Source organism: Artibeus jamaicensis, unplaced genomic scaffold (genome assembly GCF_021234435.1).
Source record: "Artibeus jamaicensis isolate MK-2021 breed Jamaican fruit bat unplaced genomic scaffold, CSHL_Jam_final scaffold_916, whole genome shotgun sequence".
Lineage (NCBI taxonomy): Eukaryota > Metazoa > Chordata > Mammalia > Chiroptera > Phyllostomidae > Artibeus > Artibeus jamaicensis.
The window spans coordinates 16,584,306-16,602,730 of record NW_026522059.1 but is presented as its reverse complement, the minus strand read 5'-3'; the positions used below and the strand labels follow the sequence as shown (position 1 = coordinate 16,602,730).

Sequence of the window (18,425 nt, the reverse complement as noted above, 5' to 3'; positions counted from 1 at the left end):
TGAGTTACCTGGGATAAGGAAGCCATAGCAATTCATAGTTCCATTATTACTTACCCAACCTGACACATAGGGCTGCTTTGAAAAAAAAAGAACAAAATCTATCTTTCAGCCACAAACAAATGACTGTAAAGCCATTTGCTTGTGAATTAAAGTTATAGAGAAACACTCAACATACCTGGTAAAGCACAAAAAAGGACAGATTTTAAATTGTTTTTCACTGACTGAGGACATGATGGTGTTTATTCTATTTTACCCTTCGGCTTTTAAACACTATTCCTTCCATGTGGTATGTTCCATGGCTTTCATTTATAATTCACATATATATGTCTGTCCACAAAAATGTTTCAGCGTAGAAGTTAAAAATATAAAGGGTTTATACTTCACCTCAATTTATGGGCTTCCTCCTAATAATATGGAACAAAGTAGTAAGAATAATATCTAAAAGAATATGTCACAGGAAGAGACTTTTTTAAATCCTCAGAACTCTTAAAATGACACTTTAGCATATGTACTTTTGTTCAATGGAACAAAAAGAGTCGTTTAACTAAACACAAACTCTTTCTCAGATGTGGTTCATTTTCAAGTACCATAACTGATAGCAACGGAGACAATTAGGAGGGTACTCATTTAAGAAAGCTTGAGGTTATGGGCTGATAGTTTAAAAAAGTAAAAGCCTAAACAATAAAAAGCTATGGTGTTAAAAAAAATCACTGTTCAAATATCGAAGGTACAAATAATATGAAGAAATCTCAAGGGCCAATCTCAGTGGAAAATAACTAGTCAGAGTTAATGTACTCATCACATAGGGTAGGTGTCTGCATAGTACCGTGTTTCAAAAAACACGGCAGCATCTAATATGCCTCAATGATATACCTTGATGGAGACTTTAAAAGTTCAATGACAAGTCTAGTTAGATGTCAATCATTAGTCTCATGCCATCACAGCCTTTTCCTTGTGTCACTGGCATAACTGGAACAAACACCCTTCTCATTGGGGTTTATAAGAGCCAACGATTTTTGGGGGGGAGGAGGAACCAAAACTTAAACTGGTCTAAGGGGCAAATTTAAAGGTAAAATACTGCCTATTCTTCATGACGCACATTTTTGCCATCAGCTTTTTTGGAATACAGTAATACACAGTCAAACCCCAACCTGGTTTCTCATTTGACTCACCATAACACTGAACCAATTCCCTATGGTAATTTGGCATTTGGGCTGATAGAACACTAATAAATCTTAAAGTCGGTCAGGAATCTGGAAGACAATCTTTTGGGTAGAAAATTGCAAACAAAACAGAAAGTGCAGTGCAAGTGGACTGCGCGTTGCCCATGTACTGACTCACCATCACAGCCGGCTCCTAACAGAGATAAACAGAAACGGCAAGCATGCTCTAAAGAGTGTCTTAATGGGGAAACAGAGTCACATCACTGTGGAGCATCTTTCCTCTAAAAAGGGTGCTTTGTTGCACCCCTACTACGCCAAGCACAGGGGTTACACACTGAAGTGACACAGTCCCAAACTCCAGATGTCTGTGACTTAATGCAGAAAGCCCCCAAATCAATCGATGACACCAACAGTGGAATGTGTACTTCTGCTGAGGGATGTACCGAGGTCCACGACAGTGTAGAGGAAGCTCATCTACAGGGACGGGTCAGCAAAGGCTTCTGGAAGGAGGTGCCAACCCAGCCGTGGCCAAATGAGTTGGCATTTGAAACAAGCCATGGAATGGCTTCTCAGGTGCAGGAAATGAAGTGAGTAAAGCAGAAGTGAGGGCTTGAAATAGTGGAAGGGGCTCTGACTTGAAAATGGGAAAAGAGAACAAACAATGGTTTAAAAAAAGTTGTTCTAGGAAAGGAACAAACAACTTTAGTTTTACACATGTTGACTTTGAGGTGTCCATGGAATTGCAAAGCGCAGCCACCTATCAGCTGGAAAAACAGATCTTTGAACAAACCATTGTTGATTGTTAGATTCCAAAGAATTTGGGTGTTCTTTGATTCCGCATTTACAGGTCATCTAAATCTTCAAGAAGAACAGTAGCTCTCTCTAGCTACTATTGCTAGAGAGTTCAAGCAAACTCTCTCTGAATTCTCCGTAGCCCATACTTCCTTACACTCAGCATCCAGGGAAATCCTACAGTTCCAAGCATGGTTGCGGTATGCGATACACTCCAATTAGACACTCTGAAGTATTCAGATTTTTTTGTTGTTGCCTCCACACCCAGTCCTGTACTCACTCATAAGCAAAAGTTAAATTTTAATTACAGTCTTGGAGAATAACCTTGGAGCTGGGTGCATCTGCTTACCATTTAATCTTGATAGAAAATCCAACCAAGATTGTGTCTAGTGACAAAAAAGGACAATATAACTCTAAGACCACCTATTAAATCATAAATTCCTCAAAGCCTTCCATATGAGAGAAATATAAACTAAATCAAATACATGGATGACACATACCTGAATCCGGGAATAAGATATCACACTGCCCTTGACTGACTGGATCAACATTTGGCTCTTACTCTATCAAAACCAGCTTCTGGACCAAAAGTACCAATGACCATGAATCATGGTAATTTAAAAAAGGCAAATCAGGAAAATTAATTTTCTTTTCAAAGATATCAATTATAAGCCTAGCAAGTTAAAAAAGGCAACATTATAGTACATCACTTATGTCCCCAAATTCAGTGTGATTCGCACAGTGTATACATCACAGCTCTGATATATATGCTTACATCTCCTTCCTTACATGCAATTGGGAGTCAACATATCATAACAGTAGTACAGACAAGGTTCTGTAGCCTATCTACTCTGGTTTATATCCTATTTACCCCACTTCTGCAACTCCAGAGTCTTGGGCAGGTCGCTCTAATTCCTCTATGCCTATTTCCTCATTTTTAAAAAATGGACATAATGGCAATGTCAACTTCAAGAGTTTTTTTAAATGAAGATAACTTACTAATACATGTGCAGAGCTTAGAGCTACATATGCCCATATGAAACCTTTAATAAATGTTAGTGATTATTAGAAGTGAATCCAACATTAAAGGGAAAAAAAGCTGAAGATACGTGCAATTTCGATTATGTAAGCTAACAGATGAAAGAAATATAGATCAAATGAAAATAATACAAGAGTTAATTTTACATTTGACTTCCAATTAAAATTAAACAAAGGTCTTATATTCTGAAAATGTATAACACTTAACATTAAACTTTAAAATCATAGGATGGAGAATTCAGAAGGTTTATGGTCTAATTATTCTCAGAAATAGATGCTATGAAGAAAATTGAAAAATGAGAGGGAATTACTCTTTTTCTCCAAACTTTTCTGGGCTTAACACTCACCTAATGTTTCTGTGCATCCATCAGCTGTGTGTGCACTACAATTACAATGACCCAAGAAACACACAGCACTGAATACTCTGTTGATTTGATATGCTTAGCAGAACCAGCCATTAGAGAATAAAAGTTTTATTAAGAGTTAAATAACACTACATTTGATTCCATGCACTGATAATAATTTCTCCTTCTAAACATTCTACCTAGAAATACTACATTTAAGAAAGTGATACCTGTTCTTTCATTGATAGCAAATAAACCAAAGATGAAGAAGTAATTGACATTTATCCTTAGCGACCCCAAAGTAAAAAAGGCAAGTAGAGATTTCACCATCAAGCCGGGAAAAGGACAGGTGAAGATGTTCTAACGACCCTGCTCCACCTGGGTGGTGCATTGTCCAGCTGGGCCATCTCCACAATGACAGTAACCGGGTAAAGGCCAAAACTTTGCTTTGTTTTATGGCATTAGGGTGAGCATGTGGTTTGTTTTGCACACTTTATTACTTGTTAAAGAGACACAGTCCTGAATATGACTACGGGTCATATGCCAAACATTTGGAACTCTATAGGCAGTCTGAAGTGATTAAAGCCTCATTCACCAGTTGTTCTGAAGTTCAATTGTCCTCGACTGAAAAAAACAAAGAAACAGGACCTGCTAAGATCTACAACTTCCCTTCGACTCCAGATCAAAGGAGACCACATGGCAAAAAAATAAATATTTGGAAAGAAAATTCAAGAAGAGTCAAAATAGACCAAAATGAAATTAATGTTCTCTGATTTTTTTTCCCAGACCAACTCTGACCCCCACCCTCAATCAAATGAACATACTGGCACAGGTGAAGGGTCGACAATGCTCAGATTTAAATATGTTAAAAATACAAATACAAAGGATGACTTCCTGTCTCTAGAATATGTCCTTCCTGCATCTAACATGACATATTGTGCCACTCTGATAAAAATATTTGCAGAACAGAGACCCAGTGCTCCTAGATCAAACGCAGGACAGTCACCGGTGAGTTAGCCGTGACGCTCCTCTGAGAACCTTAAGCATTTCATTCAGAGCCAGAATGAATGTAATAGCTGGAATCTGATAGCTACCTCTTTGCAGTCCTGAATAAGGCAGCATCACAGAAAGGGTTTAGTAATACGAAAAGGCAACATGCACAGCGTAAGCATTTATAAACTTGGGGTAACGAAAACACTTTCCCGTGGGAAGCACGACTTGACAGGACTCCAGCTTTTATAACCTGGTCTCAGGGCTAAGAGTCCCCCATAAAGATGACACACCCCCCCTAATGCACAGCACTTTAAGCCCTAATGAAACAGCCCCCTCGCTGTTTAACAACGCAGGCCTCTCCATTCAGTGATGGTTTAAATATAAGCATAATAAAACAGATTAAAAAGAAAGAAGCTGTAATTACTTTTTGAACTCAATCTCTTGTCCTATCATTAGTCCCTGTGTGAGCCTCAAAGGCTGAATACAGGTAGTAAAAATTACATGGAGGGCTTCCCGATCATGCCACATCCATTATTTTTACATTTTTAAGCATCATAATTGATAAAACAGTCAGGAAAAACTTAGAAATGGAGACACTGACATCCAGGTAAAGTCAATGAGCTCTAAGCTAGTAAACGTGTTTGCATCCTATCTCTTAGCCATTATATATCTTTTCTTGTTTTTCTCAGTAAAGAATCCACAGCTCTTCTGATTTCAGGGCTGCACACTCACCTCAAGATGCTCTGAGAGGATGTGATTTTAACAGGCTTCAGAAAAGACTAGCCTGGTTTTATGGTGGCCCTTCAAAGTGAATCCCATTATCCAGCCGGGCCTCTACCTAGCCTTCCGGACAAAACAACACTGTTCTGTGACACTATTTGTACAAATTTGTAATTCTCCGACGTCATTGTTTTCAATAAAAATGTATGCAGAAGTGGCTACTGTCAGTACGAACAGGACTCAACCTCAATTAGTCCCCCAAATATATGTCAAAGAATCCAAACTTGGATCTGAAAATCTTAAAATGTGTTTACATTAGTTCTTTTTCCCAACAGTGTAATTCATGTCTATGCTCCAGTCAAATTATTGAAAACCATCCACATCAAACCAAAACACAGATCAGAGCCGGAGATCCTAAGTCCTGTGCTCGGGCCCTCATTCCTTTTTTCTTTGCCTGAAATGCCATAAATCTATCATTAACCACCAACTCTCCTGAATGTTAAAAAAAAAAAGCCAATTTAATTGAAAAAAATGTAATGAATTACTCATCTATCACTTCAATTAGCTTAAATTACGGATAGATAGAACTAGTTCCTAGAATGGAATGATTATTGTCTGTAATACTCATATTGATCAACATCTTTTGATCAGAACACACACATGCCATTAACTTACCATAAATTTCTGACAAAACTGCATTAAAGAAACTCTACCGTCAGCATTCTCTCTCCCACAGCTTTTAGCCTCCACACAATTCAAGTGCCAAGGAAAGACGCCTGTCTTCCGCAGCATCTCAGTCACACAGACAGGCGGGGAGAAGGGGGGGACTTCAGATGTGCTTTCGTTCTGTTTAGGCATCTAGGGAAGCTGTTCAATATTTATTTCAGCATAAAAATATTAATAAGTTACTTATCTTCAGACGAGTTTTTGCAGCAACATCTGGTGCATGGGCAAAGAATTCGAGATTAGCATTTGGCCTACAAGTATATTTAGTGTTCTCTTCCTAAACTGATGAAAGTTAACTCTCTTTAGACTTGTTTCTAAATGCAATTTTTTAAAAATAATCACCCACTTTTCCCACAGACTGCTATTTTTCTATGTTTAGACATATGATTTCTCTTTGGCGGGAAAAAAAAGGATCTTAACAAGATTATCTTCCTTCATCATGCTCTTTGCTGCCACATGGGTCCCCTTGGCTGTGCGCTGCCACATGGACGTCGAGGAGACAGCTTTGTCCAGGATCAGCTGTTTTGTTTCCACTTCTATTAGTTCCAACTCAGATAGCTCGCACATCTGTTTTATTTCTAAGATCACCGCCCAGGAAAAGTGTCCAGCTCGCTCTACCCAAACATAAACTTTTCTATAAATAACTGAGAACCTAACAAATAACTGCTTGGAGGGGGGAATGGAAGTATGTTTAAAAATCTGAACTCTTCCAGACTATAGGCCTTAGTGATCTGCCTTCTAGAGCTTTCCTGACAGCTCAGCTCAGCTTCCCTCAGAAGTCGTCCCCAGAGTGAACGAACGGAAACTCCAGCCGGAAATCCAGGTATTAACATCGTATTACTCGCTAATTATAAAACGCCGTTTCACGTACTGACATTATTCCCTTCTAACCCTTTTATCTAAAACACGTATTTGCTTTCCAGTCATAGTCTGACAGCCCAGTGTACCTGACATGAGACAGTGCAATGATCTTAATGAGACGGCAGTTCAAAGCACGGAGCTTTCGTGCATAATAACTACACCGACTTAATTTGCTGCTCCGCAGAAATAATTCTATTTGTGGAAATTCACAAGGAAAGATGGGATCTTTCAGGGAGCACTACAAAGACGAAATTGGCTTTTTCAGAGTTCTTTATGTCTCCCTGAAAATGATGAGATTGCCATTCTGACATTTTTAAATAAGGACTTGGAAATTTCTCTTCTGGTTCTTCTTACGGGGATTACAAATATGTTCATTACCTCTTATTTATAACCCCTTTGCTTGCCTTTCTGAATTGGCGCTAGGCCAACAGACAGGTCTGTATCAAATGCACTGTAGCTACCAAGTTGATAAGAATGACTTATACGAAATTTAAGAGGTCACTTAAGTGTGATGTGATTTCATTAGTTCTTCGATACCTCTTCTACTCACTCCTAAAGAAGGTTAATATTAAAGCAAATGTTTTGAAACTTCCTGGCCTAATAACACTATAAAAGTCTACACACTATTCATAGAAACTAATACACTTTTCTCAAGCTTACCATGAGTTTTGACTATGCTTAAAATTGCCAAAATAAAATAAATACATTTCTTCAGACTCAGTTCTGAAATTCATTCTATTTGAAATGGTATTTTTTTTTCATTTCATATATGCCATAATCTAAAGGCAGAAGAGGAAATCAAAGAGGAACACGAAGTTTAATAAAAATAGAAATCTAAATTGCTTCTAAATGCTTCCATAAATTACTATTTTCCTTAACTGAAGAAAGGAATGATTTATTGGACCATACCAAGGTCATTCTGGTGCCCCTGGGACTTACAATCCCTTTGACTTCTTTTTAATCAATGTAATATTTTATTTCCAAATTTTCATTTGCAATTATGTTGCTTTTCCGGGAATCCATCTCTGCTGCTGTCAACATGACCTAAATCTAGTCCAATTTGACACTGGACTGACTACCAAATCAAATCCTAATCCGAGTCATAAGAAAGACCCTCACAGAAGACTATAGCTTATGAGTCTTGAAAAGACTCATAATCTAAAACTAGAACAAAGCATGAATTACTGTCACGTAGAGCCATAAAGATCTGTGTCATTTTTGGAAGACTGAAAAAAAATCAAACTACCATGAAGTATGTCTAGAAACTCGAAGCCTAGCTAATTTCATGAAAAGACTTTTCCCAACATAACAGAAATACCGGGATTAACTTCCATGATGAGAGTGTGAAGACAGCATCGAATGCACATTCGCATGCACTAGCTAATGGAGTGTGTTTGTCTTTTCTCTGGATCTAGCAAGCTGCCCCTTTGGTATTGGGAGCTGGATTTTAACATTGCATTACTAACAGCTTTTTGTGTACAAAGAGATCACAATACAGAGCACAAACCTGTACATCATAGGTCCCATTTAGTAAAACAGGCCTTGAAGAATTGATGTCCTGCAGCACACCAGAAAGCACGGAGCGGTTGACCTTCTGGAAGTCTTTGGAATGGCTGAACTGCACCATGTTATGAAGGGCTAAGATTTTGCTGTCCAGCTCAGCATCCTGCCTGGTGCGGTTATGCAGTCCTAAGTGATACTTTCGGAAGTGCTTAATCAGATCTGTGGGGTCGTTGCCATAGTAACCGTATCCACAGATATTGCATTTAAAGTCCTGAAGCTCTGGTGACAGAGGTGCCGGGTCTGGGTTGTCATTTACCAGTAAGTCAGTTTTGGATTTACTCAGTCTCACACCCCCATCTGAAGGCACTTGTGGGTTTTTTGAGGCCACTGAAACTGGGCTTGAGCCTTGACAATTAGCTTGACCACTCTGCGCTTGCCCTGTTTCCTCGGTAGCCTTTGGTGACATCTTCTGATCTTCCTTTGTCTCCAGTGAGTCCCCTGAAGGGGTGCAGGCCATATCTTGAGGGTCATCAGCCTCTGCTCTTTGAGGAGACTTCAAGGGCTCACAGACTCCCCCAGCAGCTGGAGATGAGAAAGCCAACATATTTCTATCTGTCACCTCATCATGTGGGTAGGAGGGAAGGTTGCCTCCCTTACTGGGGCTTTCATAATTGAAGCCAGGCTTCTCACTCAGGACTCCACTTTTTAAGTCCTTCTTACTGCTAGAAGATGGATCTTGGGCATGCAAGCTATGTTCCTCTTTATTATTTAGTTCTGCAGCATCACTCTGATCCGTGTGTTCTGACATCTGATCTGCAGAAAATTCTTTGTTCTTTCCCGATACCTTGCTTTCTGTACCTATGGGCTCCAGGGTCTGGCCCTCGACTTCACTAGCAACGTTTCTCAGAGGGGGGTTCTTTTTCCGGACCATATCTGTAAAAATAGAAGGAAAAGAAAGACATAGGGTTATTGAAAGGGTACAGACATGTAATCTAATCTAGAACAATTTACTTATTCTATTCAAGACTTTTTAAGGTGCAAAATAAAAAACTTCCTCTGGGCAACAACGTCAGTTTTAAAAACAGCAAAAAATTGGAACTAAAGCCAACAATTTACATTTAGAGTATTTTTATCATAGAATGGCCCATTTATTTTAAAATGGTTTTATGAATACTAAAAGATTCATACTAGCTTTATCCTTCCTATTAGTTTTTCCTGCCTGCCAATTATAAATTTTTGCTCAATTTCTTATAGTCAGTGATATATATATATATATATATATATATATATGCTTACATATTTATACATGCTATGTATTATGTAGACTTTGTATACATATTATGTTTATAGACTATATATACATGTTTATGTTTATGAAATATATATTACATGTTTATTTATATGATATGCATATATATAAACAACATAAATTGGAACTCAATATTGTTACACACTGTGCAACTGAGATATAAATATAGTTTCTACCAAAATATCAACACAGTCAAAAACGGAAATAGCATGCTACAAAGTGAAAACTGCCCCATTACTTTAAGGAATAGAGGAGAACAAATGTTTCCTCTCTGCTCTACTGTTAAATTTCCTTCTTTCTTTTTTTTTTTTTTTTTTTTTTAGGATTTTGACTATAAATGTTTGATAGAAAGACACAATTTTTCTTGCTTTCTCAGACAGCAACAAAAGGGCTTACGAGAATATAAGATTCTGCCACAGACACAGCAAAATCTCCTGCAAAGCTGATCTGCCCAATGACACACAAAAAGTCAGGTGAGAGAACATCAGAAGTTAATACGATTAAGCCCCATTCGGGAATGTGTCTGAAATTTAGCAGGAGGACCTGGTGTGCCCCATGGTGGCCAGGCTGAGTCTCCCCAGAACTGTCTCCAGCAATGATGGGGAATCTCCCTCAGCCCTAGGTTTCTAGGTACAGCCTTGGGGGAACAGCACTGGTTCCGCCATTGGGAGCACACTGGAAGCAGCCTACAGTAAAATTTCAAATGAACCAGAAGACACTGTCACTTCATAGCTCCAAATGGCAAAATATTAGAATTTTCTATGGCTCAGCTTCACACGCTAGCTAGCTCAGTGGTGCCTTTCAAGTTAGTGGCATCCAGGAGCAGGGTCAAAATGAGAACACTGTGACAAATTCCTCTACTGGAGTCCAATGCCTCAGAACTCTAAGGGTAGAAAGGACATAAGGAACAATTTGTGTTGTGTCGGTAAGAGAGCAGAGACAAAGGCAGGTTGAGGCCTGAGGTTCCAGGCCTGGGTCCCTTCACCCCCCTGCTGTGTGTGGCTGTTGTCCCAAATGTCTCTTGGAAAAATCCACCTGTCACAGACTAGTAAAATGAGCCTTCTTTGCTAGCCGACTCTGCCACAGGACAGATTTAATGGAGTTAGTTGCACCATGATTATCCAAAATGTCCTGAGAAAACCCAAATTAATAACATGTCTCAAGTCGTTTTCATCTATAATTTCTCACCAGTGCTGAAGAACCATGCTGGCTTGTGATATATGGGTGCGCCTTCCTTTCTGGAAAGCCGGTCAAGCAAAATTTTTATCCTATGAATCACTGAACCCAGAGAATGTACAAGAAGTTGTTGGTAAGGTAAAAATTCACCTACTGAATAATGTCAAAATTGTGTAACTTTGTACATTGCTCCTCTTATATACAAATAATGTGACTCATCAAATAGCCATAGAATCTCCTTCTTGCAACAACAACAAGACACTGATAGATGAAGGACTGTGGTCAATACACACCTGCCTGGCCTCTCAGGGGGAGGGGAGGGCAGGGGGGAGGGCGTGTGGTCTCTGCCTGGGTGTCACACTATGGTTAGTCCCTGAGCTGGGACACTGGATAACTAATTTAATTTGGAATGTTTGCATTGTATTTACTGATGCTGACATTTCAGGAGACATGTCTTATTTGTTGATGCTGACATTTCAGGAGACATCTATTCTTCTGTCAGAAGTGGCAGAAGATGGGAATGTGTACCAACCCATGGAAGACGGGGTAGGGGGGGGGGCGCGACTGTACTAGTGGTCAACAAAAGCAGAACTAAAACGGAAAGGACACAAAAAGAAATCAAAGGGAAGCTTAAGCAATCAGTTATCACTGAAAATACAAAAGGTTTGGCTAAAAAAAGATATATCGTTTTAACCAGGCTTACACAAGACAACATTCTCGGGTAGGGAGTACCAGCCGTCCCTGCATCTGAAATCGTGATGAGGACCGCCCGCCTTTCCCTCCACAACTTCCGGTTTGATTTCTCCACTGCACACAGTGTCCTTAGTAACACAGCTTAATCCCTCCATGGACAAATGACACACCACAGTGTTTGAAGTTTAATGTTTTCTCCTTAGCATAAGTAAAATCTAGCAAAGGTGGCCCAAAATGAAATAAATCAAGGTACACAAAAAAGATAAACATCTACATGAAAGGTAGGATTCACAAAAAAATGAGAACGGAGTATTCTAATTAAGCTTCTCCTTCCAACAGATTAAGAGAAAATGGTTTATGCCCATTTATTAATGTCAAGGTAATTAGAAAAAGTGGCAATATTTTACATAGCAAGGGAACAAAGATAAAATACTTAAAAATGAATAGATATAATATTGAAAAAAATTACATATTTTTCAGAGCAAAAATGGATTTTGCTCATTTATTGTTATAAAGAAAAGTAAGGGTCATAGTTTAAACACTTCTCAACCAGCTTCTATAGTGAATGAGGGAAAATATGATTTAATTAAATTACCATCCTTTCAAATTTCAGTTCCTTCATCCACCCCAGAACAGACTGTTAGAGCCCACATGACTCACTGATTCCTTATGTTGAATAGAGCTCTTAATAATATATATCGCAAAGAATGTTAAACGGCTAAAACTTCAAAGAAGTATCAGAAAGGTCGTTTGAGTTTTATTTTTTGTTGTGGGGGGGAAGGGGGTCTGTTCTTTTTAGTTGCGTTTAAAAAAATACATTGTGGTTAATTTAGTTGACTACACTTTGAAGTAGTTCTAGAAAAAAAATAATTTTTACGGGAATTGTATCACCATAATTTTTCAGAATGACATATTATGTAAATAGAATCACATTTGCAATACTTCTAAGTGGAAGGAAGTCCCCTCACAAATCATAAGTTAGATACTGTAAGACCAGATCCACCCTCAAGTCATTCTCTTTAAGACAAATAACAGATTGCACGATGTTTTCTTGTGTGCCAAGAACTTTTCCAGTTAACGTTTTCACTTGAAAAAATGGATCACATACTTGTAAAATCATACCCAGCATTGACTTCATAAGGCATGTGGCTTTAGAATGCTTTTTACAAGTATTAATTCTATTAGTCAACTAGCAGGAGGCTAATGCAATTGTCTTAGAAGATGCTCAGAAGACATTTTGAAAGTTGATCTGTACATCTGTAAAACAAAACAAAACAAAATATTTTCCTTCCTAAATGATGTGAACATACTTCAATGTATCACACCTAAAACACACTCTAGGCTGTCACAGCAGGCTGCTTCCAAGATGTCTGATAAAAAGCATGTGCAAACCTTGAGCAAGGTCTTCTCCGGCCTCTGGGTTTTAATGAAGCAGCAGGAGGAGAAGGAGCACGATATCAAAGAAAATGGAAGTCATTTTCACAACAGCCTGTGATGCTGGTGAAATGACTAAACCTCTAAAACCCTCTGAACCCTAAGCATCCTAATACTTACCCACATTAGGGCAGGAATAAAAGATTTTAATTAGTAAACCTGGAGGGGACATGCTTCTAGAAAGGATACAAAGTGTACCTGCTGAGGCTGTAGCTGAAGAGGAGCGGCATCCACAGCCAGTCCCTTGCAGAATCTCAGTCCCAGCCTATACACGATGTGGCTGGGAAAAGAACTAGTTCAATGCCATCAGGAATTCTGCAAGCCTTACTGAGACTCACAGAAACACTAGACACCATGTATGACACGTGGTAGCTTTCTAGCTATTTGTACTAGTTTTCTATTCCCCTCACTAAAGTGAGACTATAAAGTCATGATTGAACCAGCTTGACACCACCACTATAGCATTGGTTTTTACTATTTTAATAAAATTATTGAGGGAACTATTGTATTAATGGTCCTACTATAATTAATAAGATGTACTATAAATATGAATATATAAATTTATATAAGCAAATATATACAGAGATTTGATCACATCACTGAGACTTGGTTATCAATTTTGGCAAATCCATTTAAATTTTTTTTTTTATTGTACTATATTGACTGTTAAAAAAAGTTCAAAATGCCAGTTAGAATAGGTCCACCAGAAACATTTAGACAATGAGCCCTGGCTGGAGTGGCTCAGTGAATTGAGCACTGGCCTGTGAACCAAAGGGTCGCTGGTTCAATTCCCAGTCAGGGCACATGCCTGGGTTGCGGGCCAGGTCTCCAGTAGGGGGTGCATGAGAGGCAACCACACAGTGATGTTTCTTCTCTCCTTCTCTTTCTTCCTCCCTTCCCCTCTCTAAAAATAAATAAATAAAATCTTTTAAAAATATTTTAAAAATTCAGACAATGAGGCTAAATGTGCATTGTATAAAGAGGAGTTAAAAAATCTAAATGAGAGCTGCAAGCCTCAGAATTGCTAAGCTCATTCCTCTATTTAACTGTGAGCTAAAAAACTCACCTGGGGGCTGGGGTGGGGGGGCAGTGAGCATTCTCGTATCTGTATCACTATCCATCTATACAGACACATGGATGCTCCTTTAGAGGCAGACAGAAGCTCAATGCATATTGTGTCAAGATAGTTAAGCACGTTAAAAATACGTTTATCTTCCTAAAAATGCTCTATGTGTATTAAGATATATAACATATCTTTCATTACTGATATGTAACATATTCCACTTGCAAAAATCTAAATCCCTACTTGTAATTATTTCCTTCTAAATTAAAACTTACATCTAAAAGCTTTCTTTGCATTTTTAACTGTGCTGATATTTCTTTTCTTTCTTTCTTTCTTTTTTTATTGATGTTCAAGTACCATTGTCTCCATTTTCCCCCCATCACTCTCCCCATCCCAGCCACTTCCACCTCCTTCACTTGGGCTTTGTCCACAGGTCCTTTATACATGTTCTCTGATGACCCTTCCCCTTCTCTGCATTTTTAGTAAAACAGTTTAGTATTTAAAAAAACAAGATCCAGAACTATTTCTGGGTTCTATGTTATAGCATCATTTAGACAGGTTTATGTAGTGGAAATAATTGGCATTAGAGTTTAAAATATAATTCTGCTAACTACTTCACTGTACTGATTAAAATGTTTAAATATATTAAAAAATCCTTTTTCTGCAGAAGACGGTGACTAACGTTCTCAAAACGGCACCTTCAAAGAAAAGGAATCTGGGTTTTCCAATATTATGAAGATATTATGAATTAAGCATTAATGAACTTACTTTGATTTCATATAAATACATACACACACATTTGTGAAATACACTTGCTCCAAAAAATCTTGCAATAGATAATCAAGTGAATTACTCAGCCAAGGAAATCAACTGTCACAGTAACTTGAAAAGAGAGCTGAGATCACTAGTATTTATTTCCTCTAAAGGAGAACTCACTGAAGGTAAGAGCTATGTTAGTGGCAACTTGACCCTAAACAAAGTACAAAATCAAAACTTAAGGAGCAAAAAAATGGTACAGAAGTTATGGGTCCAGTTTCCAAACCCGATTCACATCGCCGGTTGATGTGACTGCACCTCTCACTTTGCTAAACCTGTTTTTACTCCCTATAATGAGGGAATTACAATAAATTGTTTCTACACTGCACCCTGCCTCCAAGATTCAATAATGATTCTGATTAATGGCTAAGGAACATTAGAAAATCTTTCTCACATTTTACCGTAGAAAACCTGTATCAAGTGTCCTTGAAAGACTTTAAATATTAAACCATCAACAACAAAAGACATCAGAAATCCCACTGATATCTACCATTCAGCTATTTGTTTCCTCCAACATTCATTCATTCATTCATTCATTCACTCATTCATTCATTCAAATAAATGTATATCCAGCATCAGCTATGTTGTATCGGCCAACTGCATCCAGCAACGTGACTATAATTTTATTATTCATGATTAATTTAAGAGAGAAGGATATTTTTAAAAGCAAAGAAGAGGTTATAAGGAACCCCTTTCTCAAAGGGGATAAAACTTTTTGAGTATCTTTCCAAATATCAGTTCAAACACATATATCCTGAATGAGACTAGAAAGTGAGAGGAATGAGATGATGTAATGCAACCTCAGTCTCAAATCCTGCGGAGCGTGATTTTCGTTATAAGTAGCTGTTCTTATCATCATAGCATATGATAGCCCATGACATTTTCTTATTGTTTTTCCATATAATAAAACTATCAACTGTTTGGAATCAAAGCTTAACACACAAAGGAAAGACAGGATAGCCTTCTCTTTAATATATGTTTTTTCCATGCCTGTTTACCTCAACTGCCTAGGAGCACTGAGTTATTAGTTACACATTTCATGAAGCTTTTATTTTAAAAAATTAAAAGAAAAAAAAAGAACAGCAAATTGTTTCTTTTGATCAAAAGTCTCCCACAAAGAATTTAAAGAATTAAACAAGTGATAGCAAAATAAAAGGAAGGTCAGCTTCGGGGCCTATACCCAGCTAGATAGCTTCCATATGAACAACATATAAAGTTCAGTTTTTCAAGAACATATGTGTTTGCTCATTGGTTTAGGGAAAAAAAAGATTTGAATGCTGTCTACTCCATATATACAGATCAAAATCAGATTGCTTAAGTGAACTATAAAATGCAAGAGAACATTGTTTATCCAATTCACAAACTCAGGAATTGCTAAGAGAGTTTAAATGTTTTCCATTTCTTCAGATTCTAGGGCAATACTTCAATGGTAGATGGCTTTTCTTGTAAACGGCTTCAAACTTCATAAACCCAATGTCTGATCCTGTTCTTTGCTATCCACATCTATTCCATTTGCCCTCTGAATTGATTGTTCCTGAATCTCTAAAGGAATTTTTGGACATCTTAAATCCTGTTGAGATTAAAATGTCATCACCTTCAAACAACTCCCATCAAATAAATCTCTTATTAATTCACATTGAATTAATCCAAAATGATCTCTTCTATTAACATATGCTCCAGAGCACAAAGCCCATTAATAGTCATCTGGACACTAGAACTAACCCGAGCCTCCCTGAGATAAAATGCACGCTATTTAGATATCCTATTTCAAAGAGTTTTGATGCTGGCCCAAAAACAGTTTATTAGGCTCTTATTTTATCATGCTATGCTCTCTATATTTTAAATATCTCATTTCAAATGTACTAGTCTAGGTAAAAGGAGACAGTCTGGTAATCACGTCGTATTTGCCAAAATCAGTCTCTATATAGCCATATAATCTTAGAGGAAGAATTTCCTTAACAATTTTACCTGTATATCAACATATCTGGAAAAATGAAGCATGGGCCAATTTCACTGAATGGGGTAACTAAAATAAAACAAGCACACTTCACCAATTATCCAAAGGAAAGAGGCATTATTTTCCCTTTCATAACAGGTGAGAGGCAACTGCCTTAAAAGCTCCAATTTGAATAAGATTACAATTCCACTAAGCAAATTAAGAAATGTTACCATTCGTTTCCCCATTCACATGTCATTCTTCCTTTTGCTTTTCTCTAAAAAGAAAATAGATTAAAATAATCTAAGATGACAACTGTTGATTCAAACAGGCCATACTGACTCTGTGGGTGCACCCGGGACAGGCTCCGCTCCACCCTCCCCTCTCTGTTCAGAATCCGTCAACTGCTGCGTGGGCCAAGAGCCAAACATAAAACTGCAGTTAAAAAAATAGGTCATAAAAAAGTATAAATGTGTTGACTATCCTGATGGTTATGATGTGATTGACATTTTATTTATATGTAAACTCAATTTCCATTGATAATAAAAAAAATAAGTGCAATGCTATGTGACTCATCTTTGACTTTCCAGCATTTGTTGAAAAAATATCTTTGTATATTAAAAGGTGATTTAATTTTAATGTATTAACTTTTTTGTCTGTTAATTTTTTTCGGAGTGCAACTAGACACAAGATTAAAACAATGTTGTGAGGGCATATTGAGTACTTATACTGATAATACATATATATTTTTAAACACATACATGTACATGTTAAAAATAATATTTAACACAATGTGGTATTTAACATAATATATAACATTATATACAACATACATGTGTTAAATATATATATATGTATATCAAATAACTAAAGTGAAGGAAAGAAAGTCTGTGCCATAGTTTGCAGTGGTGGTCGCTCATGAAAGCAATAAGCAACTCACAAACCACTGGGCTCCGCCCTAAGAAGCAGCTTACAAGGCCACACCCATCTGAAGCAACAGTCCACAGAGTGAACCACAGGAGGGTCCAACCGGTCAGGCACAAGTTGCATAAGGAATCAGCAAATGCACATTGGCGGTGAATGGGAAGAAATCAGCTCAAAATGTTGCTATGTAAGTTCCAGGAGACCAGGGATCTCTGTTCGCCATGTATTTTTAAAAGTCCACTTAAATTAATAAACAGTACTGATGGGTATCTTCCACACTGTGTAATGAATACACACTAATGACATGAAATCTGGTTTGGATATCACCCTAGTTAGTGCTAAATGCTTAATGTAACCAACTTAGCATCATTTTCCCTGCTGATAAAATCAAATTATACACACACAGGTTGGAACCACTTTTCTCCTGTGTTGAGTACATTGAAATTTCCAAAGAAAACTGATCATTTTTTTTTAAATGGAAAGCATTTTAAAACTGGAAAGCAGGTTCTGAGAGTAGAATAAATTAATCCACTTTTTTCCTGATTCTTAAGATGAGAAAAGTTTTATAGACACATTTAAAAAAGAAAGTTTGTAGAGAATGCCTTAATAAATTGAGTAGGTAATAGGCCTAGAAACCTTTAGCCTTAAGTACTTTTTCTGAATAAACCATTCTTTCAGGACATCTACCTAGGCTCTGTTGCAGATTTTACTATGTAACTGTTTTTGCACAGATCACAAGAAATTCAACTATCTTCTCTACATTCTTCCCGTGATATTAGCTTCAAAAACGAAACGTGAGGCAATTCTACAGTCACAGTAAGTCTAGTAGACAGTGGACAGTCCGCATCCTCTTTTCAGAGATCCCCCAACGTGTATGAGCGACCATAGCTCTGAGAAGTCCTACGCTGTATGGAGTGGGGAGTCTGTCTGATTT

General features: G+C 37.6%; 1 protein-coding gene across 6 annotated transcripts in view; it reads right to left on the bottom strand.

Annotated features, from left to right (window-relative positions):
* TRPS1 (transcriptional repressor GATA binding 1) overlaps positions 1 to 18,425 on the bottom strand; it is a 232,882-nt gene that overhangs the window by 180,922 nt on the left and 33,535 nt on the right. For 4 of the 6 annotated variants that reach the window (XM_037154145.2, XM_037154147.2, XM_037154146.2 and 1 more), the window contains one exon: positions 8,145 to 9,073. In XM_037154145.2, the coding sequence (XP_037010040.2) occupies positions 8,145 to 9,073 (929 nt within the window). Of the gene's footprint in view, positions 1 to 8,144; positions 9,074 to 12,426; positions 12,576 to 18,425 lie in introns of all 6 variants that reach the window. The other 2 variants (XM_037154144.2, XM_037154143.2) reach the window with 1 other exon arrangement.